Source organism: Ascaphus truei, chromosome 18 (genome assembly GCF_040206685.1).
Source record: "Ascaphus truei isolate aAscTru1 chromosome 18, aAscTru1.hap1, whole genome shotgun sequence".
Classification (NCBI taxonomy): Eukaryota; Metazoa; Chordata; class Amphibia; order Anura; family Ascaphidae; genus Ascaphus; species Ascaphus truei.
Genome location: NC_134500.1, coordinates 37,399,366 through 37,424,089, shown reverse-complemented (window position 1 = coordinate 37,424,089; position 24,724 = coordinate 37,399,366). Strand labels below are relative to the sequence as shown.

General features: G+C 44.8%; 1 protein-coding gene across 3 annotated transcripts in view; it reads right to left on the bottom strand.

Moving 5' to 3' along the window:
- MAN2C1 (mannosidase alpha class 2C member 1) overlaps positions 1-24,724 on the bottom strand; it is a 113,902-nt gene that overhangs the window by 8,713 nt on the left and 80,465 nt on the right. For all 3 annotated transcript variants that reach the window (XM_075576120.1, XM_075576121.1, XM_075576122.1), the window contains 3 exons: positions 8,726-8,830; positions 4,996-5,152; positions 3,234-3,377 (listed from right to left, as the gene is read on the bottom strand). In XM_075576120.1, coding sequence (XP_075432235.1) covers positions 3,234-3,377; positions 4,996-5,152; positions 8,726-8,830 — 406 coding nt within the window. The remainder of the gene's footprint in view (positions 1-3,233; positions 3,378-4,995; positions 5,153-8,725; positions 8,831-24,724) is intronic.

Here is a 24,724-nt window from a genome sequence, read left to right as displayed (position 1 = left end):
GCTTCCCGAGATACAGGCCGGTTTGGGGTGCCGGTATCGCGCTGCACGTTCAATTCTCTGGTGTCATGCGACCGGGACATTTAAACAAAATGCAATTTTGCATTGAATAGAATTACCTAATTTTGTGAGATTATTTAATTTGCATACTGCACAAATTTGTATAGATGGAACCAAATCGTCACCTAAACGCAGAGAACTGTTTAATGATACAATGTGTGTTTGTGTGAAAATACACATTTAGCATTTAATGAATAGGTCCCATAGACGTTCAAGACGCTGAAGAGAAACTGTACGTAAAATACCTTGCTGCAAATTCATTTTGCATCAATTTACTGGCAAAACATTCTAGCAGTGGGATTGAACTGATATACTATTGTTAATAACGCCATCTTATTAAACCAGTGGTTTCCAACCTTTGTTTGGTTAAGGAACCCAAACCCTAACAGCGCATCCGAGATTAAACCCATTGTAAATTCTTCTGTATTTGGTACAATTTTAAAATGACGTAAAATTACAGGGAACCCTTTAGGGATGCCTGGGGAACCCTAGGGTCCTTAGGAACTCTGGTTGAAAAACACTGGATTAAACAAAGTGACAGTTAATACTTAACAAAAAACAAAACAATGACAATTCTGTTGACTACCAGACTTGCTGTGAAGAGATTGCTGTTGGTTTCTTATCTAGTTATTATTATTATCATCGTTTATTTGTGATTAGGGGGCAATTAGAGGGTGAGTATGAGTCAATTGAGCGTTTCTTGAGAAGGGGCATGATGACGGCTGTGACGATAATAGGATTAATCAGCGCATTAATAAAGGCAGTATGCTTGGCTGGTTAATCCTAAATCGTATTGGGTGTGAAAGGGTTAATTGTATATGCTGTTCCCATGTACCATTTTCCCTTCTATGCATGGTTGTCCCCTTTTTGCAGGCTAGTCTCTACTTGCAGTGCTGAATAACAGGAGCCGTTCCATTAAGACTGCTAACGCGGGAACGGAGTGAGCCAGCACCCTGATTTTTGGTGTGCAGCCTCAGTGTAACCCCACAAGCACACACATATTAAAAATATAACTTTGTCATAAGTGAAACATATATTTTTGATAAAGTGCCTTTCTGTGGCAGTTTTAAATGTACAGGCAGGATGCTATTTTTTCTGCCTGCCTTTGTAATGCATTGAGTAACAAATGTTATGCATACATGAGCTGGGGGGTATTTCCTTCTCCAGCTTCAAAAGCCCCCTGGTGAGGCAACATCTGTGGGTCTAGGGACGTGTGGGGGATGAAAGACCCCAGAGTCTTAAAGTGTGACTTAATCAGGATGTTTCTGAGTAGCAGATCCTGTTACTCAAACTGGATTTTTCCCACCTTGGGACCAAACTCCAGACTTTGCGTCCCCAGAAACGAGAGGCCCCTTTTTACTCAGCAGTGCTACCAAGCTGCTCACTGAGCATGCTCAGTGCTACCCGGGCTGGCCCTAGGATTTTCCCACGTTACAGGGCAGGCTCTGATAGGAGGAAGTTAATTCCTTGCCAATGGGATGAGGCTAATGAAAAACTCCAAGGGCCCCTGTCCTTAAAGAGGCCTGTAACCCTCATCCCTGGGTGGTTGTTACCTGATTTCTTCAAGCGGATAAGATCTAAGTACAGTGGCAGCGATTCCAGAACGCAAGGGGTTAAAAACATCGCACCAAGGAAACTAGCCCTGCTTCAGGATTTCGTTAGCCCTGGGGATTCCAGAACGAACCCCAAAGAACCAGAACGAACATTTCATTTTACACGGACTTATGGGCCTGGCATCTTGCGCCCCTTTGCAAACGGACTGCAATTTAAAGGGACATTATTTCTGTGCTTTTCGTTCACTGGACAATTTATTCTGTTCCCTATCCCAGCAAGTGTAATTATTAAGTGTATTCTAAGGTTGTCGTATGTTTGTCTAACAAAACACAGAACCCCAGCAAGCTCTTTTTGGGAACCCCTGAGCCCCCACAAAATATATATGTATATGTGTCAAAATGGAGTGCTATTGAGCGTGGCATATGTATATAACAGACAGAGAAGCCCAATGCTACATCTAACATGACAGAAATATACAGTAAAATACTTATATATTCTCTTGAAATAAAGTCATTTAGTTTAACCCTCTGGCCAAAGGGTTAAACTAAAATGACCCTATTTCAAGAGAATATATAAGTATTTGACTGTGTATTTCTGTCATGTTGGATGTAGCATTGGCTTCTCTGTCGTCTGTTGTATGTTTGTCTATTAAGGAAATAAATGTCAGTTTATTTTGCTTAACTTGTGTGCTCAATCGAAATCCCCAGAATATAAATGTGTTGATAAGTTCCGTCCATCGTGACAATTGCATTTTGAAAGAAGATGGGGATGTGCCAGAGGCGAGAGAGAGGCTAAAAAGGTGAGTTAGGGTGGGGCGTAGTGTGCCAGAGAGGGAGCAGAGATGTGAGGGAATAGGATCAAGGGGGCAGGATGTAGAGAGAGATGATGAGAAGCGTGGAGACCTCATCCTCGGTCATAGAGGAAAATTAGCTGAGAATGAATTTAGGTGTGCATGGGGAGATAAGTGTTGCGTGTGGAGCTTTACATGAAGAGATGTCAAGTCTAATGGACTTCATCTTGTCTGAAGTAGGTGGCGAGGTCTCGGGCCATGAGGGTGGAGGTATAGTTGGGCGGAGAAGGGACTTAAAGGTGGTAAATAGGCTTGAGGGTTGGAGGACAAAGTTTGTATGAGTGAAGAAAAGTAGGTTTGCTTGGCAAGGGAGAGGGAAGGGTTGTAGGAGGAGACCATACATTTATCATGGAGGAAGTCTTCTTTTGAGTGGAATTTCCTCTAGAAACGTTCTGCAGTGCGTGAGCACTTTTGGAGGCAGTGAGGGGCAACCAGGTCAAGCGAGTGGCTCTTGCAGTGAATAGGAGAGGTGGTTGACTGGGAGAGACCATAGGAGGAGGTTAGAGAGATAAGATGGGCAGCTGAGGCGGCAGTGGGATTGTCAATAGGTATGTTAACGTCTCCAAGCATGACAGTAGGTGTCAGAAGAGAGGAAGTGAGGGAACCAGGCTGCAAAGTTGTCAAAAAATTGGGATGTAGATCCAGAAGGACAATAGATGACAGCGACACAGAGAGAAATGAGGGAAATGAGACAGACAGCATTGAAATTAAAGGATAGTTTTGTCTATGGATAACTGTTGGGACTGTTTTGTAATTTCTGCAAATCTCTCACCTCATATCGTGCCCAGTCCCAGGAAGTGTTCCGATGAGTTGGCCTCTGAAGGTGCCCAAACTGAATCTCATAGGTGGCATTTGTACTTTGAACCATAGCTGGGAATTCCACTTTCAGGAACTTGTGAGCCTCATTCCATGTTACCTAATGAGAGAGTGAAACCACAGAGATACATACAACTGGTTGGTTAATATAAAGAGTGGGAGAACATGGCTAGCACAGAAACACTAAACAGGGAGATGATAATAGGAAAGATAATATCGTATCAGCCCGATTATAGGGCGACCGTGAATATTAGACTACTAACTTAATTCCAGCCTCTGCTAACGCTAAAATAGTATGTTGGCTCCTGTTTTGCTGCCTTAGACAGGATTGAAAGGAGCTTCAATCCCGTACAGTCAATATGGTCATGAGTTTGGAGTCAAAAGTTGGTTAAATAGTTAGTATTAAAAGACAATACAATAGATAGGTCTTGAAAGATTAGGAACATAGTTAATCCTATAGTTAGAGAACAAAGGAGGGTCTTCTAAATCAGAGTAAATATTGCTAAATAAAGAAACAGTGTTCTAATGTTTTTGATTGACCAAGAAGATTGGGCTGACAGTGAGAAACATAGGTGATTGCTATGTTAAGGCTGGTTAAGGAAAATGTATAAAGAGTGTATTTGGATTTATAGAATTCAGAATCATTTAACACCCACGCTAAATATTCTCCACTCTATAACTAAATTACTGTATATATGCCTGAATGATGTAACAGACTCAAATGGTGCTGTGAAAGATGTTTTCTATTGTCTCTGAATAAATTGAGAAAAGAACCGGACCGTGGACTATTTGATATATACTGAAAGGTGGGATATTTATTTGCACCCATCTATTGAGCTAAATGTTCATTTAACGCCTTAACATATTTTCTCATTCCACTTCTACAGTACTTCAATATCAGTTACCTGTGACACAGTATACTGTACATGTTTCCGCTAACCCCATGAAATCTTTTGTCTCTACATTTCCTTTATATTATCACCTAGGCATCTTCTTCACTCTTGATACCATTATGTGACAGTTTTTTGTATTATATTGTTCTATGTTGTATTGTTGCTTTTAGCTCTTTCTACACCAGTGTAATGCACTGCGGAATATGGCGACTACCTAAAAATACATAATAACAATAATACATTTGGAGTACAGGTAATACTATAGGTTACTCTGATTCAACCCTGGAGCCTTACCTATTGTAATAACAATTTGTATCATGATGAATAGTTAGGTGTGTCATTGAATATGAAGAACTACGAGAGGAAAAAATGGCAGGTTCGGCTATTTTAGGTATCCAACGCGAACAAATAAATTATTGTCAGTACAATAAATATTTCAAGGCTTATAAATAGAAAGGGGTTCTAATGAATGTCTGGAGAAAATGCCTTGCAAGGGAGACCAACTTCTAATCATAGTAACATTCCCTCGCAATCCGCCAGTAGAAGTACATGTAATACTGCATCTAGAGTGTCTACGAAGATGCACTGCACAATTTTTCCCAAATTTAGCATTTCAACAACCTAGCACATTGCTCAAAAATTTAGCAAATGCTTCAATACTTGGCAAAAAAAAAAAAAATCATACAAATGTTCAACAATTTCATAAAAGGGGCAATCCTAATAAAAATAATAGGATAGCACTGCATTTTAAAATATATATTTGAGCCATGAATGTAATGCAAATTAAGTTGGACAAATTGACCATCACGCGCTTACAGTACATACCTTTGTCTTAAATCTGATGTAAGGGCACAAGGCATCCAGTATGATCTCTTGAATGATTGTGCTGTTCGCACTGATTTGTAAAGAGAATGTTACAATTCCTCGAAGTCCCCCATGGCTGCTAATCTCCAATTTTTTCAGAGACGTTGTTATAAGCTTCCTGCAATCAGAAAGTGCTACATGAAATGATATTGCAACCGGCTATAAGATTCCTGCAATCAGAAAGTGCTACATAAAGTGATAACATGTATCTTTTATAACTCTGTGCCCAGGATATACTCGAAAACGAGAGGTAGCTCAATGTTTTATATCCTGGTAAAACATTTTTATAAATAAACTAGCTGATAGACCCGGCGTTGCCCGTGATGTAAATGGATAAAAGAAAATGTGGGCATTTGTGATGTGAAAAAAAGCATTATGTATTGGCATGACTGTGTTATGGAGGTGAGATTTGTATGTAAGTGTGTGAAGTTGATATAATTCAGTGTGTGGGAGTTGTGTGTAAAGGGTAGGGGCAGAGCAAGGCATAGGGAGGGGGGGTCCAGGGTCAGAGAAAGGCATTATAATTAGACGTGCGTTGAAGGTGTTGTGGGGGGAAGGGAGGGGGGTGAATAGCGGAGCGTGGTGGAAGGCAGCCATTTTGGAAGGGTAAGTGTGGAGAGGCGGTCATCTAAATTGGGACAATGGAGATGGGTGAATATTGTATCGGGTGGGAAGGTGGCGATTTTGGCAGAGAAGCGGTGCCGACGATGATGGGGCCAGATGTCTATTGCGTATCAGCCATTACGTTTCGGGCGGGAAGGAAAGCGGCATGCTGAGCGTGTGGGGGATGCTGACATTTTCGTACAGTAAGCGTGCATTGAAGAGGTGGTGGGGGGAAGGGCGGGGTGCATAGCGGAGCATTGTGGAAGGCGGCCATTTTTGAAGGGTAAGTGTGGAGAGGCGGTAATCGAAATTATTAGCATCAAGGGTGGTAAGGAAGGGGGACAATGGAGATGGGTGAATATTGTATCGGACGGGAAGGTGGCGATTTTGGCAGAGAAGCGGTGCAGACGATGATGGGGCCAGATGTCCATTGCGTATCGTGCGGGAAGGTAAGCAGCCTGCTGAGCGCGGAGCGTGTGGGGGATGCGGACATTTTGATACAGTAAGCATGCATTGAAGGGGTTGTGGGGGGAAGGGAGGGGGGTGCATAGCGGAGCGTGGTGGAAGGTGGCCATTTTGGAAGGGTAAGTGTGGAGAGGCGGTCATGTAAATTTTTTGCATGAATGGTGGTAAGGAAGGGGGACAATGGAGGTGGGTGAATATTGTTTTGGTGCGGGAAGGCAGACATTTTGGCAGAGTAGCGGTGCCGCCGAAGATGGGGCCAGATGTCCATTGCGTATCGAGCGGGAATATAAGCGGCCTGCTGAGCGTGTGGGGGAAGCGGATATTTTGATAGAGTAAGCGGGGAGCGTGCGAGTGGGTGATCTTGTGGGGCATATTTAGTATGGGTAAGCAGAGACAGCGGACTGCTGAGCGCAGAGCGGGCGGGAAGGCGGAGGGAGTGTGAAGCTGCCATGAGCTAGTTATTTCTGATGCGCGGTGGCGTGGACGGGTAAGGGGGGGGGGGGTGGACATCAGAGTGGTGGAGCGCCATTTTGTCACAGTAGCGGTTCAGACAGTAAGCGTCATGCTGAGCGGGGAGCGGGCAGGGAGGCGGACATTTTGATAGAGTAAGCGGGGAGCGGGCGAGAGAGTGATGATGTTGCGGGGCATGATGATTGAGGAGGTGGAGAGGATACTAAAGGGCGCAGGGAGAGAGAGGGTTGGAAAGTGGGTTAGACTTACAAGGGTCGGTGGGTGACTCTGCAGGGGTGATCCCAGGGGTGTAGGGTGAGTCCTCAGTGAGAGAGTCTCAGAGGCTATGCTGAGGGCTCAGTTTAGGCTTCACAGTCTAAAGGTGACAGTCTCAGGGGGTATGGCGAGTCTGCAGAGGTGGGAGTCTGAAGCAGTATGTGTGTGTGTGTGTCTGTGTGTGTCACAGTGGAGTAGGTGTGTCCGTGATGTCAGTGTACCTCTTGCCTAATGAGAGCCGTGGGGGAGGAGGGGCATGGGCGGGCAGACCGACTGACCAATGAGAATCCCCACATTTACAAACAATTTTCATTTTTATATATACAGTATGAGGATAAATGAAAAAATATTGTGAAAAAATTGAACTTTTTCAGGTTGGGTTAAAGTAGTGAGTGGAGTACCTCAGGGATCGGTACTGGGACCCCTGCTTTTTAACTTGTTTATTAATGACCTTGAGGTTGGGATCGAGAGCAAAGTCTCCATCTTTGCTGATGATACTAAATTGTGTAAGGTAATAGAATCAGAGTAGGATGTAATTTCTCTTCAGAAGGACTTGGAGAGACTGGAAACGTGGGCAGGTAAATGGCAGATGAGATTTAATACAGATACATGTAAGTGCTTGTAGACAGCAGGCTTAGTAATAGTGCCCAAAGTCATGCAGTAGCTGCAAAGGCAAACAAGATCTTATCTTGCATCAAACGGGCAATGGATGGAAGGGAAGTAAACATAATTATGCCCCTTTACAAAGCATTAGTAAGACCACACCTTGAATATGGAGTACAATTTTGGGCACCAATCCTAAGAAAAGACATTATGGAACTAGAGAGAGTGCAGAGAAGAGCCACCAAATTAATAAAGGGGATGGTCAATCTAACTTATGAGGAGAGGCTAGCTAAATTAGATTTGTTTACATTAGAAAAGAGGCGACTAAGAGGGGATATGATAACTATATACAAATATATTTTGGGGACAGTACAAGGAGCTTTCAAATGAACTATTCATCCCACGGGCAGTACATAGGACTCAGGGCCATCCCTTAAGGTTGGATGAAAGGAGATTTCATCAGCAACAAAGGAAAGGGTTCTTTACAGTAAGGGCAGTTAAAATGTGGAATTCATTACCCATGGAGACTGTGATGGCAGATACAATAGATTTGTTCAAAAAAAGGTTGGACATCTTTTAAGATGGGAAAGGTATACAGGGATATACCAAATAAGTATACATGGGAAGGATGTTGATCCAGGGATTAATCCGATTGCCAATTCTTGGAGTCAGGAAGGAATTTATTTTTCCCCTTATGAGATATCATTGGACGATATGTCATTGGGGTTTTTTGTTTGCCTTCCTCTGGACCAATAAGCAAATATAGATATAGGATAAAGCATCTGTTGTCTAAATTAAGCATAGGTTGAACTTGATGGACGTACGTCTTTTTTCAACCTCATCTACTATGTAACTATGAAACTTGTTATAAGCTTCCTGCAATCACAAGGGCTACATGAATAATAATAATAATAATAATAATAATAATACTTGTTTGTTCTTGTATAGCGCTACTATTTTACGTTGCGCTTTACAGACACATTTTTGCAGACAGTCCCTGCCCGTGAAGCTTACAATCTATGATTTTGTTGCCTGAGGCACAGGGAGATAAAGTGACTTGCCCAAGGTCACAAAGAGCCGACACCGGGAATTGAACCAGGTTCCCCTGCTTCAAACTCAGTGCCAGTTTTTACTCACTGAGCCGCTCCTTTTCCCTAGTGATATTGTAACTTGTTATAAGCTTCCTGCATTCAGAAAGTGCTACATGAAGTGATATTGTAACTTGTTAGTTTGTAACACAGGAGACCAGATTGGTGCACATGGTCAGGGTAAATTGTTCATCAATTACAATTACCTGGTCTCCAGGTGATAGTCCATCACATCCCAGGCGTCCCAATAAAGGGGAATATCATCGAACACCACAAACTGGTTCCCAAAGCAGTTTTCAGGAATAGAATCTCTGTAATAAAAGGGAGACCTCTTATATATAGAGAGTTTCATGATCTCAATCATCTCAAGTTCAGAATATTGAACTGTACAGTTTTTGCAAAAAGGTTTAATTTGAGGTCCTAGCAACAAAATACAAAGAGCACTACCATGAGCCAATACATGGTTGGCGTTCACCACGTGGGAACACAAATAGAACAGGATCGGTGCTCCCCTACAGTTTTCAACAGTGAAAATAGCTTGAGGTACTCAAACAAATGTAAGACTAATAGCCCCACCTTGTGGTGAAATGTGCAAACAACAATCAATAAAACCAGTGTTAAAGGTGGTCATATTCTCCAGAAGTATAATATATTGTATTGTAATCCCTTGCTGCAGTGGAAGGCTGTAGGCTATGTGATAATGGTGAAGGACAGGGTTGCAGACCTGTCTAAGACATGTGAATGTGCTCACAAGTAATATTTTTATATGCTATACGGTGGAGGGTTTAGTCACCTTTTCACCCACCATAACTTAAAAAAAAAATATATATATATATATATATATATATATATATATATATATATATATACAGCTAAACCCCGTTATAACGCGCCTCGTTATACCGCGATTCGGTTATAACGCGGTTTTCCCGTGGCTCCCGTTTAAAAAAAAAAAAAAAAAAAAATTTTTACATTTTTTTTTAAAATTTTTTTTTGCACACTGCACACACTGCACACACTCACTGCACACACACTGCTCATTGCTCACACTGCCACACTGCACACACACTGCTCATTGCTCACACTGACACACTGCACACACACTGACACACTGCACACACACTGCACACTGCTCACACTGACACACTGCACACACACTGCACACACACTGCACACTGCACACACACACTGCACACACACTGCACATTGCTCACACTGACACACTGCACACACTGCACTGCACACTGCACACACACTGCTCATTGCTCACACTGCACACACTGACACACTGCACACACACTGCACACTGCTCACACTGCACACACTGACACACTGCACACACACTGCTCATTGCTCACACTGCCACACTGCACACACACTGCACACACACTGCTCATTGCTCACACTGCACACACTGACACACTGCACACACACACTGCACACACACTGCACATTGCTCACACTGACACACTGCACACACTGCACTGCACACTGCACACACACTGCTCATTGCTCACACTGCACACACTGACACACTGCACACACACTGCTCATTGCTGACACTGCACACACTGACACACTGCACACACACTTACAGACACACACACACTCACACACACTCACACTCACAGACACTCACAGACACTCACACACACTCACACACACTCACACACACTCACACACACTCACAGACACTCACACACACTCACACACACTTACAGACACTTACAGACACTTACACACACTTACACACACTCACACACACTCACACACACTCACAGACACTCACAGACACTTACAGACACTTACAGACACTTACACACACTCACACACACTCACACACACTCACACACACTCACACACACTCACACACACTCACACACACTCACACACACTCACACACACTCACACACACTCACACACACTCACACACACTCACACACACTTACAGACACTCACACACACTCACACACACTTACAGACACTCACACACACTCACACACACTCACACACTCACACACACTTACAGACACTTACAGACACTTACAGACACACACACACTCACAGACACTCACACACACACACTCACACACACTCACACACACTCACACACACTCACACACACACACACACTCACACACACACTCACACACACACTCACACACACACTCACACACACACTCACACACACACTCACACACACACTCACACACTCACACACACACACACACACTTACAGACACTTACAGACACTCACACACACTTACAGACACTCACACACACTTACAGACACTCACAGACACTCACACACACTCACACACACTTACACACACTTACACACACTCACAGACACTTACACACACTCACATACACACACACACACTTTCTCTCCCATATATACATACACACACACACTCTCTCACTCTACACAGACGGGGGGTGGGGTCGGAGCAGAGGAAAGGCCGCGACCAGCACCACCACCCGCTCCCCCCCCTCCTCCCGCGCAGGCAGCGGGAGCACCGGGGACAGCGGTGGGGAGAAGAAACCCCCCGCTACCACCTCCATGCAGGCAGCGGGATCTGAGGTAAGCGGCGACCTGAGGGACATCCCCGCTCCCATCTCCTGCCCCGCGGCCTGTCCCGCGGTGACAGGGGGAAGCGGGGACAGGAGGGACATCCCCGCTCCCATCTCCTGCCCCGCGGCCTGTCCCGCGGTGACAGGGGGAAGCGGGGACAGGAGGGACATCCCCGCTCCCATCTCCTGCCCCGCGGTGACAGGGGGAAGCGGGGACAGGAGGGACATCCCCGCTCCCATCTCCTGCCCCGCGGGCTGTCCCGCGGTGACAGGGGGAAGCGGGGAGCGGAGGGACATGCCCGCTCCCATCTCCTGTCCCGCGGGATGAATATGCGCTAAAGCGCGGCGGCCATTTTTTTTCTCGCGACCCTGTTAGTAACGCGGTGGTCTCGGGGTGGACCCCGAGACCCGCGTTATAACGGGTTTTAGCTGTATATATATATATATATATATATATATATATATATAAAACTCAAAAGTGTTTGATTGTTAGTAGATGTGGGGAATCTCATTGGTCCGTCGGTCCGCCCGCCCCTCATTGGCCACGAGGTACACTGACATCATGGACAAACCTACTCCACTGTGACACACACACATACTGCCACAGACTCTCTCCCCTGCAGACTCACCATACCCCGAGACTGTCACCCGAGACTCTGAAGTCTAAACTGAGCCCTCAGCATAGCCTTTGACACTCTCTCCCTGCGGACTCACCTAACCCCCCTGGGATCACCCCTGCGGACTCATCCACCGACCTTGGCAAGTCTAACCCACTTACCAACCCTCTCTCTCCCTGCGCCCTTTACTACCTCTCCACCTCAATCATCACACACCTCACTTTCAAACCCTCTCTCCAACTCTCTACCTCCTTCAACATCACACACCTTCAATATAACCGTCTCTGCTGTCCACCCCCCTTCTTTCCTGTCCACCCCCCCGCTGTATACCCCTCACAAAACAAGACCTCCACTGTGCAGACCCCACCACGCCTCTGCTCAGCAGGCCTGACAGGTGGGCCAACTACACCCCACCCGCTCTCGCAGGCACCGCCATATACAGCCGCTCCCCGCTTACTGTCTTAAAATGCCTTCCCGGCCGCTCCGCTATCCCGCCTCCACTTTGCACCCCACGTTCCCGTCTGCTCCTCTATGTCCCCGCTTACCCCTACAAAATATGCCCGACAACACACGCTCACCGTCTCCGCTTTTCAGCCAATGCCAGACTACACCCCACAGCGCCTGTCTAAGGCTGCGTCCAGGGTTGCAGCAGTCGTACTGAGGCGCGCTGAGGGAAAGCGGGTGCTTTCCCTGGCCTTGGTCCGCATGCCGTCCGAGGGGGGGGGGGGAGGCCTGTGACGTCACGGAGCTGGTTTGCCCTCATTGGGCGAACCGCTCACGTGACCGGCCCTGCGCTCCCTTAAGCACTTGAATTTAAAATTTTAGTAAGACTTACGCTTCCGGAATCGAGCACCAGCGCGCCTCACCACGAGGCCTAAGACATATCTAAGACATGCAAATGAACACACACACCTTGGATATATAAAAATAAAAGTACCATCACCCCCTGCATTGCCATTTTAGAGTGATGCATTTTAAGTGATCATTTTTAAGTGAGAATATATAGTTAGACTATAGTTTGACTAGAGCTGGACTGGGGACTGCATCTTCTGCATCTTCTGCAAACTCTTCTACATAAGGCAACAAACTGTGAGCTACTCTGACCACACCTTACACCCTTTACACCTTATTTTGCTGCAGCGTCTCCCAACACGGACTGCACACAACTGTCCTCCCCAACCCTTACCCCACTCATACTCAGCAAACCCTGAATAGGCCCTAGAATTGCAATGCAGCACAACATTTTAACAAGGAAAAGGCACACCCCTCCTGTTTAGTCTGCAAACACTCACTTGGCTCTCAACAGCTTCATGCAGCATTACCTACCTCTGTGATAATGAACCAGGTACCTCAACTTTGTTCTCTAGTGGCCTCATGGAAATGTTACTCTCTATCCACTACAAACTCCTCCCTAATGGCCCACACCCAACATCACCATACATCCTGGATTACTTAAACGCCTTGCACTATCTTGGCCATGTTGGTGGAGAACTCTGAAAAACAGCACACCAACCACTGCTCACTCTAATGGCAAACATCACAAATTTACAACTTGCAAACAACTACTCAAATTTCTACTCATACTATTACTCTCTTTAGCAGGTGATATTGAACCTAACCCAGGCCCTCCCCTTTCAACTCTGTCCCATACCCCTGAGAATACCCCCTTCAAATTCCAAAAAGGTCTATCTGTCGCCCATATAAATATCTGGAGCCTGCTGCCCAAACTGGATGAACTAAGGGCATGGTGACTTATGCAAAAACTCAAAGCCATCGTTCTCACAGAAACATAGCTAACCCCTAAAATTACCGATGCAAATATTGCCATTCAGGGATACTCCATTTCTAGGTGAGATAGGTCAAAGAGAGGAGGAGGGGTGTTATTTTATATTGCAGGCACCTTACAATTTAAACTGTTAAATTGAGTTCAAGCCCACCCTCTTGAAATCCTAGCTGGCAAAATCTGCCTCCCCTTTTCTAAGCCCATCTTGGTTGCTGGCATCTACAACCCCCCAAAAGCCCCTCTACAGTCCCTGACTGATATTACCCAGTTTCTTGGCTCCATTTCCTCTCAGAATGAGAAGAGTGAGCTGCTAGTTTTGGGGATTTCAACATCAATTGGCTCGACCATCAAAAAAACACAAAATCCAGATACAACTCAAGTCACTTAACCCAACGCAACTCATTTCCCAACCCACACGGACAAACCTGAAATCTCACAGCCATTCCTTGCTAGACTGCTTCTCTCCTCAAATCCCAGCAGAATCCAATCCTCTGGCATTCTTCCTGACATTTTTCAGTGACCATGCAATAGTGTAAGGAAAATTAAACCGCCCCAATCAAGCCCTAAAGTTCTCCTCACTAGAACATTTAGACATTTTAACCCACAACAGTTTCTGGATGACCTTACCAACTGCCCTTGGTACAGAATCAACATCATTCCCGACCCTGATTCTGCGCTCGACTATTTCCAATCAGAATTCTTAAAACTCTGTGATACCCACGCTCCACTAAGCAGAATAAGAGTACGGGGGGGGGGGGCACCTACCGTTGGTTATAACTGACCTCATAGCACTCTACCATTTCAGGGATGCCTTGTGGAAAAGCTACAAAGCAACTGGCACTACCAAGGATCTCAATCACTACAGATGCCTGCGGAACATGTGCACAAGGCAAACAAGGCATGCAAAAGCACAATATTACTCTGACAATCATCTCCAGAATACATCAAACCCAGCTAACTTCTGGAAGGTTATCAAACCTAAAATGTTCTTTAAGTACCTTAATAACAAAAAAATGAGAAAAGAAAATATAGGACCCTTTCAGTGTGAGATGGGTAGGCAGATTATTGGAGATAAGGAAAAAGCAGAGGTATTAAACAAATTCTTTGCCTCTGTGTTTACCAGGGAAGAAATCAAGTTCAATAGTAGTGCCAGAGGAAGAAGCCACAACCTCCATGTTAATGAACAATTGGTTAACTGAGGAAGAAGTTCATAAGCGACTTGAAAAAATTTAAGTAAATAAGGCACCTGGCCCCGATGGCATACATCCAAGAGTTCTCAAGGAGTTAAGCTGAGTAATAGCAAAACCATTATATTTAATATTCAAGGACTCCATTTCCACAGGCTCAGTACCACAAGATTGGCGTAAAGCAGATGTAGTGTCTATATTTAAAAAGGGAGCTAGATCACAACTGGGGAATTACAGACCTGTAAGCCCGACTTCAAAAGTGGGGAAACTACATGAAGGTTTTATACGGGATAATATTCAGGAATACTTAATGGGAAAAAACAGAGGGTTGTCATAAATGGAACTTCCATAGTCAACTCTATTCTGTCTGCAGGTCATATCCCTAAGACCTGGAAAACTGCCAGAGTTGTTCCAATCTTCAAAAGTGGGGACAAAAACACAGTCTCAAACTACAGACCAATCTCTCTTCTTCCAATACTATCTAAAGTCATGGAAAAATGTGTTCACTCCCAATTAAGCGATTACTATACCAAGACACATTTCCTTAGCCAATTCCAATCTGGCTTCAGCCCCAAACACTCCACCGTAACTACCCTGCTAAAAGTTTGCAATGAAATCCAGTGTGGAATGGAACAACTCACTGGTGCAGTATACCTAGATTTTGCAAAGGCTTTTGATACTGCTGATCGTGTTATCTTGCTTAACAAACTCCAGAGCTCTGGATTAGGGAAGCATGCTTTAAACTGGTTTCAGTCCTGCCTATCAGGTAGATCCCAACATGTATCCATCTCAGGTTCTAACTCCAACCCCTTGGATATCACCTGTGGTGTCCCGCAAGGTTCTGTTCTGAGGCCCCTACTCTTCTCAGTGTTCATTAATGATCTTCCTACAGCTTGTAAGGGAGCCTCAATGCACATGTATGCAGATGACACAATCTTAGGCCTCGGGCATGGTGCCTCGGGCCGCGCTGATCCGCGCTCCTGCTCTGCCTCGCCTGCTCAAACTGGACAAACTGGAGCTTTTTTGTGTCCTGGCAGGCGAGGTAATGAGTGCGCTTTTGGGGCGGGGCAGAGGCAAGGCGAAGGCCGAACGGAGGTGTGGCTAATCCCTCGCTCCCATTGGATGTCCCCTGAGCGGCAAATTTTAAATTTGCCTGTCTCTTCAAAATACTAAAGCCGCGCTGATGACAGATGCAGGGGGTAAGTGCACCTGCTCAGCGCGGCTCAGCACAGGCTACTCTACTATGTCCCAGGACACATATGCACACAGCCATAGCCTCTCCGACCTTGAACACATACTTCAATCTGATTTTGAGACTTGAAAATTGGATTTCCCAAAACAAACTGTTTCTAAACACTGACAAGTCTAACAATGGTATTTGGGACCAAGGCTAAATTTCTAAAGCTTCCAATGACTGAGCTTCAGATCAGAACCAACGCTAATACCACCCTAACTCCTGTTACTAGTTTTAAATACATGGGCATATGGTTTGACTCCCATTTAACATTCAGGATGCACATTGATACCTTGACATCCAAAACTTATGCCAAACTAGGTGTATTTTACAGGAACAAATCCTCCCTAAGTCTGCTGGTCAGAAATTGTATTGCACAGCAGATGCTAATGCCAATTATTGACAATGGGGACATAGTATACTTCTCGGCACCCCAAACCCACCTTAGCAAACTTGACACCCTCTACAATTCCATATGCCGTTTTGTTCAGCAATGCAACTACAACACACATCGCTGCAAAATGCTCAAAGAACTAGATTGGTCATCACTAGAGTCTAGATGCAAGGTTCATCTTTCCTGTCTTCAAATACTTTCTGGGCAAGCTACCCATCTATCTGAACAAGCTCCTCCCCTCTACCACATGCAGCACTTATCTGAGATTTGACTCCAAAAGATTGTTCATGGTCCCAAGGTTCAGCAAAGTATCCGGCCGCTCCTTCTCTTACCTTGCACCCCAAAACTGGAACAACAAACCAGAGACTCTCACAGCCACCACCAGGATAAGTTGTTTCAAAACTAAAGCGGTCTCACATTTTAATTTGGTCTGTAACTGTTACATACGCCTATAATATATATTATCTCTAACTGTGCATGCTGTGTCTTGCATATAATGTATACCCTGTTCCCTTATGTAACTGTATTTGTAACCATGTACTATTTGTCATCTTAAAGCTGCAGTTCAGTCAATATCCTGCATGTGTGCTTTTTTTTAATAAATCAGTTCAGTAGTAAGAAAAAATACTTTTAGCATTTTCTGTTTTTAAAAAAACAACTTTGAAAGACCAATTTTCTTGTATTCTATTTTAACAGCCATTTGCTAAGGCACTGCCCCTTCATGTCCTGTCACAAGCTCTGGCACACCCCTTTGTCAGCCCTGCCCTCCCTCTAGCACATGTCAGTGCAGGAGTGCTCATGAATATTCATGAGCTTCCACTGAGTGACAGAGGCAGAATATAAACATATGCCAGCTCTAATTATGTCACCAAATTTCGCCTATCAATACATGAAGAACGAATTGACCTACAGCTATACAGTTCTTTAGGTAATTAGAGATTGCACACATAAAACTATTGAAGTAAAAAAATAAATTAAAAAAATAAATAAATAAAGACTGAACTGCAGCTTTAACTCTATGCCCAGGACATACTTGAAAACGAGAGGTAACTCAATGTATTACTTCATGGGGGAAAAAAAAATTGAAGATAGATAGACTATATACACACACACACACACACACACACACACACACACACACACACACACACACACACACACACACACACACACACACACACACACACACACACACACACACACACACACACACACACACACACATATATATACAGTGTTCGACAATTATATACATTTACACGCCCGGGGCGTGTGAATATAACCTCCGGGCGAGTAAATATTGGCCCAAGCAGCACACGTGTTTTTTAAATTTCCCCCGCCCGCGCTGGAGAAAAAAAAAAAAAAAAAAAGCCGGAGGCCGGTTCATGTTGTTGGGGGTCATGTTGTTCGGGGAGATTACCCCGCCTCCGGCTCTCTGAGCAGTGCCTTCGCTCCTCCCCGCCTCTCAGCAACTTTTCCTCCTCAGCGCTTCCACTCCTCCCCCTTCCGGCAGCCAGCCCCTTCCACGCCTGTCTGCCTCAGGCCCCTGCAGGGCCATCTGTCGCTCCCCCTCCCATCGGGCCATTCGCCCCCCCCTCGCATCGGGCCATCTGCCCCCCCCCTCGCATCGGGCCATCTGCCCCCCCCCCTCGCATCGGGCCATCCGCCCCCCCCTCGCATCGGGCCATCCGCCACCCCCTCCCTCACACCAATCTCTCCCGGCCTCTGTGACCCCCCCTCACCCTAAACTCTCCCGGCCTCCGTGACCCCCCCCCTCACCCCAAACTCTCCCGGCCTCTGTGACCCCCCCCCCACCTCACCCCAATCTCTCCCGGCCACTGAGCTGAGGCTGCAGCCGCCGCCCCCATGTCCCGGCGGTGACCCGCAGCGACAGCCGCCGAGGGCGACACCCAGCCTGCCCCCCACCTCTTCTCCATCTCTCTGTGGGATATGGCGCTCTCCGGGGGAGACCACAGCGATCCCAAGGTGTGTAGGGGGGGGGGGGAGTGTGTGTGTGTGTGTGTGTGTAGGCGGGAGAGAGAGTGCATGTGAGAGTGTGTGTGTGTGTGTAGGGGGGAGAGGGAGAGAGAGTGTGTGTGTGTGTGTGTGCATGGGAGAGTGTGTGTGTGTGTGTGTAGGATACCAGAAGTGTCACATCACCCCCCCCCCCCAATCACTCCAATCAACCCCCCCCAATCACCCCCCCATCATCCCAATCACCCCACCCCATCACTCCCTCAACCCCCCACCCCATTGGAACCGCCCCAGATGGCAGATATTCATGATTTGTAATGCGCATGCGATTCAGTAATGTGTCGACTTGCAGGTGTTTCATTTAAAAAAGATACCACAGTGGGCTATTGTAAATTGGCCTTGGGACTGAAGGAAGAGGTTACAATAATGTATCAATTTAGGCTTTTCATATTAAAGAAAGACAAACAGCAGTTTCAGTTATTCTAGATAGTCAGTCCCGCCGCCATGAGTGTACAAATGCAGCCCGTGTTCCAAAAACCCGACAGAACCTACGCTTATTTAATATGGGCCGCGATTAATGCAAAAGATAAGATGGCAACAGTTGTTCAAATTTATCAGTATTTTGTCGAAAACTATGACTTTTACAAATTTTCGCCAGCTCCTCATGTGTGGAAGCGTGCAATAAGGAAAAAGTTATGTAGCGATCCATGTTTTTTTCATATTGATCCCGAATTTATTGGAGGGTATTGGTGTGTATCACCGGGTTTTTCCTGTATCTATGATCATGCAGCCAAAAGGCGAAAGGTCGTGTTAAAACCAACTAAGAAACGACAGTCGCTGGCAAGCAATGCACCAGCACCAGCTTCCAATAACGGTCCGACCGTCAGTGACAACCCTTGCTGTCTGTCCACGCACGGATACCTGCAGCCTGAGCCGGATTTCACGTACAGTTTCGAGCAAGCTTGCATGTACCTAAGCGATTACCAGCCTCATCAGCTGACTACAGGTGTAGTAGTCCCGCTGTCACCAGTCAACGACGCGTATGATCAAGAATACTGGACTGGCTGTGGCCCGGCGCCAGCTGATTGGGAAATTCTATGGTGAGTAATGTTGCCGTATTTTATTCTTTTTTTTTATTTTGAAAATATCAATATCAGTGCGATTCAAAAGTCAAGCGATTCTACTGTAAGCAATATCATTGGCTGAGCGGCTTCTACAGAACAGCAGGTACTAAACAATTGGTGGAACGTTAGACGCATGCGTATTGGAACCTTCTTGAAACACATATGCGTATCATCACATCGACGGTAGGCGCATGTGAACAGGAGACACCCCCCGAGAAAATTATTGGTGGGACTGACTGGGAACTTCTTTAGGGGACTGACCATTACAGTAAAACTTTTATTTTTGTTTTTCCTCAGAAAAGAAAACATTGTCTTGTCATCTCATGCGGAAAACAGCTAATGGAGGGATTTCGATGGATAATATCGCTTTGTGTAACATTGCCTGCACATTGCTGAATCGGATTTAAAAAACCATGTACCGGAGTCTACAGTTTAGTGGCCCTTGTTATTGATTAGGATAGAATACCTGAAACAGTATGCTGATGTTTTCAGACCGTATACAATACTTTTTTATATATACTGTATAATAAACCCGAAAAAAATAAAAAGTATGCATTTATTCTACATGTATTCCAGTACATATGTGTCTTCTATACCAGTACATATGTGTCTTATATTTTTATTAATACTCTTGTGATGTACAGTACTGAGCATGCCTACTGTACAGTATACAGTACAGTATGCATGGACAGTACATTCTAGAAACACTGTATTTTGTTTCAGTATCAAAGGAGAATGGAACAATTTAGAACAAATCAACATTTTATTTTATTGGTGGAGTAAGTACAAAAACATTTATTTACAAATACTGTACAATGTAAAAACATTTTAAGTGCACAGCAATTCAAAACATCAACAGGTGTATGGTTTACTGCTAGTGAAAACATTTATGTACAGAAAGTAAAAACATTTACAGTACAACAGTATGTCTTACCTGTTATTAAATTTTTTTATTTATTCATAAAATATACAAAACGCAACATCTCCTTTATTAAAGTACAGCAAGTCAAAACATTTGCAGCAGTCAGTCAGGCCTGTACAACTCCAGTCCTCGAGGGCCTCAATCAGGCCCGGTTTTCAGGATAACCTTTGAAAACCGGGCCTGTTTGCGACCCTTGGGGCATGGAACAAAACATTTACAAAAAATTTACAACAGTTGAACACTCACCCAAATGCGTACCCCACCGGATTGTCCTTCCAGGGCCGATGCCCTGCATGGCGCAAAATGCCATTAATGCAGTCTCGAACGCCTTTCATTAAAAGATCTGTAATTGAAAAACAGCGCCGCAATTCCTCCAGAATGGTCTTTCTTAAATTGTCAGGAAGCGCCTTTTTTTCGCGATTTCCTTCATAGTTCACTTTGTCGGGCACCATTTTGATGCAAGCGAATGTAGGTTGCGTTCTGGAAGCGGGTGTTCTTCTGTGAGCGGGTGTGCTTGTGGCGGCGGGCGAGGGTAGGTTGTCTGGGAGGAAGCTTTCCTCCTGTCTTGGTGGCCGTGTTGTCTCCTGCCGTGGTTTTGACAGGGTTGTCATGTCATACTCCTCCTCAACGGCATACATGTACACAAAATCTTCTGGTGGAGGGGGTGCGCTTGGTGATGGAAGGTGGTCGAAGGTCCCATTCATCACATCCATGCCACCCTCCTGCTCCGGCGTCGGGGATAAAGGGACATGAACACACAGCAAATTATGTATCCCCGCTATGTCAGTCTCTATCTTCTCCATCCGTCGATCCATCTTCTCCATCCGTCGATCCATCTTCTCCATCCGTTCATCCATCTTCTGCATCCATTTATCCATATTTAGCATCCGTTCATCCATATTTAGCATGGTCTCCAGAAGCAGATCTATGTATTTAGCATGGTCTCCAGAAGCAGATCTATCTTTGCCAGCACAATAGAGTTCCCGGGGATATCCACACTTATCCCATTCAGCATCCGGTCTAACGAGCTGCTTCTTGTGCATGGCGTGCTGTGGACATCTGGATGAATGTGTGCTACGGAGGATGAGATGGGGGTTCCATGGAGAGAAGCGGCAGTGTCGTCGAAGGGTGGAGGAGGTGACCTGTGGATTTCCGGGAGAGAAGTGGCAGCGCATTGAAGAGGAATGGAGAAAGTGACCTCTGGATTTCCGGGCGAGAAGCGGCAGAGTCATCTAAGCGCAAAGGAGACCCGTGGATTTCAGGGGCACCAGCGGCAACGTCGTCGAAGAACAGTGGCGAAGATGGCCTGTGGGTTTCCGGGAGGGCGGCGGCAGCATCGAGGACAAGTAGTGGAGAAGACGGGCTGAAGATATCCGGGAGAGCGGCGGCAGAATCGTCGAAGCTTATTGGAGGAAGTGGTCTGCGGGTTCGATGGGTTGGCTGCCATTTTTTTGGCGTTGAGTGTACATCACCGTATTTCTTCTTGACATAAGGCTTACGTCTATTAAAACCCTTAGCCTTTGGGGGTCAGCAGAAGGTTTTCTTTATTAGCCTTAACCTGTTGCTTTGGCCTTGGCGTGGAAACAGCTGCCGCCTTTCTCTTTTTCTGCATGACAGGCATGGCAGAGGCGAGTGGGTTCCTGCGTCCGTAGAACCAGGGTTGATCCATGGAAGCAGATGGCACAATGCAGTATCTGGACAAGGGCAAGATCAGATAAAGATCATCGAGTGGTGAGCTACTGTATGCAAAGTGTGTAACCTTTTATGCATGGCGACGAGGTACAGGTGTTGAAAGTGGGCGTATGCAAATGTGAGTCATTAACGTATAAATATACCATCCATTTTGTGGATTCACTGCACATTGAATACACAGACTAAACATCGAATATACATTCTTGTGTTTGTATTTCTTTCTACTCGCAGCAATGCCTGTTAAAAAGATTTCAAAGGATCTCAGGATGAGAATTAAGGAGATGTACACAAGCGGACACCGAATTGCAGATATCCAACGCTGGTTAGCTGCTTCTGGCCTTGTTGTGCCATCAGCCACCGTGAGCTATCATGCACACGGAAAAAACAGACAACGCACGAGGACACCAACGGTAACCAACGCGTAAGTATATTTATATAACTATATTTATTTAATTATTTATAAAATATTTTACCAGGAAGTAATACATTGAGAGTTACCTCTCATTTTCAAGTATACAGTATATCTATCATTGCTGCATATTAATAGAACAATATATTGTGTACTGTATATTTACTTTTATAGTTATTTCGGTATATTTATATAACAGCATATGTATATTTTTTAAATTGCTGCATAATAGAACAATATATTGTGTACTGTAGATCTACTGTAACTTACCGGATTGTTGTTATCTGTACACTGTAGGGAGACAACTCTTCTGGTCGACAAAATAAGTGAGGAGAATGATGAGCAGAGTGCATTAAGGGTCAAATACACTCTGCAGGAAAAAACACAATCTCACTGTATCCGAGACCAGCATAAAGAAGATGAGATGCAGAATTGGATGGAAATATGGACGTGTGAGGTTAGTACTGGACAGTACAGGAGGTAAAAGTGTTGTTTAAGAAACTATACTGTACCTCTAAAATTATTTATTCCTTCTCATTACAGAGCGTACCCCATGATAAGGGACGTTAACAAAATCAAGAGAGTAGTCCAGGCCCAGGCATGGATCGACAGTGGAGAAACTTTCCAGGATTGCATCTTCACTGACGAGTCTACTGTATCGCTGGAGAGATTTGCCACCTTTGCATTCCACAAAAAAGGTCGCATATCTATGAAGCCGCGTCCAAAACACCCAGTGAAGATGCATGTGTGGGGTGCCATCTCTAGGCGTGGACCAGGATGCATCGTCATCTTTGAAGGTACAGTAAAATGTATGTCACACGCTTTTGCCTTACGCACTGTACTAGTGTGCAGTTTTTTGAGCACTTTTCTTTTCTTGTTATAGGAATCATGAATAAAGCTTTCTTCCAAGACAAAATTGTGCCTGAGATTGTCGAATAAATCACACGCGAGTTCCTGACTTCCTGACGAAGTCGCCGCAGTGTGACGAAACGCGTAGAGCTGTGACGTCATCGCGCTTGTGTTGGTGTATTTGGAGTCCCTGGCTTCCCTGCGCTCCGGCTGGCAGTAATTTCAAGTGTTAGCAATCATTTTATGAGGGAGCAAAGGACGTGCAGGGATTGGATGCCTTTATATCTTGCTGCCAATTGATGGTGAACCTGGGCTGTTTACATCCACTCTGCAAACCTGGGACTCACCCTACCACCGCAGATGACCACAATAGAGATTTCTATCCCACGAATGGTTCTGTTTGAAATCCTGTAAGTGCACATTCTTATGGGTTGCTGATTTTTTAAATAAATGTACCTTATTTTTTACTCAGTTACGTGCTATGGAGCTTGCGCTTGTGTTTGTTTTTTGTTCATAGATTCCAAAAGTGGTTGGCTAAACCACTCCCCTTAAAGCTGCAAAGACGCTCCCTGGATCTTCTATTGAGACTATATTTCTCTCTGGATTTTTTGTTTGAGTGGAACATTCAATTTGGATTTTCCTTTTTCTTCACTATCACGTTATGGTTTGTAGATATTATTAGGTTAAATTGTGGTAATTTTAATTTATTTTAATATTTCAAATATGTTATTATAATTTATCATTTATTAGGGTTATTTCACATCCTCTTTAGCGCTACTTAATTTTTGTGTTGTCTTTGTGATATATATATATATATATATTATTAATTAATATTATTATCAATGTGCATTATTCATGTTTATCCACCGGCCCTCAATTTCCATCTGACAGAAGAACTTAATAAAGACTGCATTATGTATTATTCATGATTATTTTTATATTTTTTTTTTTGGTTCCTGATAAAATAAAAATAAATATTTATTTACATTCTTGATAATCATAATCATTGACAACAACCCCCCCCCCCTCCTCCCCCCCACACCGACAGTACACAAAAGAAAAAGAATGAATGACAAAACAACATGAATCAGTTAATGGTTTTTTTAACTCTCAATTCTCAATGCTGTGCAAATCAGATTTACATATCAAATTCGAGAAGGGATTTTTCCAAAGCGTTACCGTAAACAAAGCCCCAAAGGGTTGGAGAGGGGGGGGGGGTTGGGTGAATCATGCGCAGTAAGCAGCTAGCTCTCATCTCAAAGAGGATTACACGCAGGCGCGGTGAGGTGATGCTCGGCTAAGGACGGATTAAGAATACAATGGCAAGCGTCAGAAAATGAATGACTGTAGAGGTGTCTGTCGATAAGAGTTTCAAATCCTTGAGCGAGCCTTGTGTGTGTGCGTGGGGGAGGGGGATACAGGGTACAGCTGCATGAAGGATTAGCT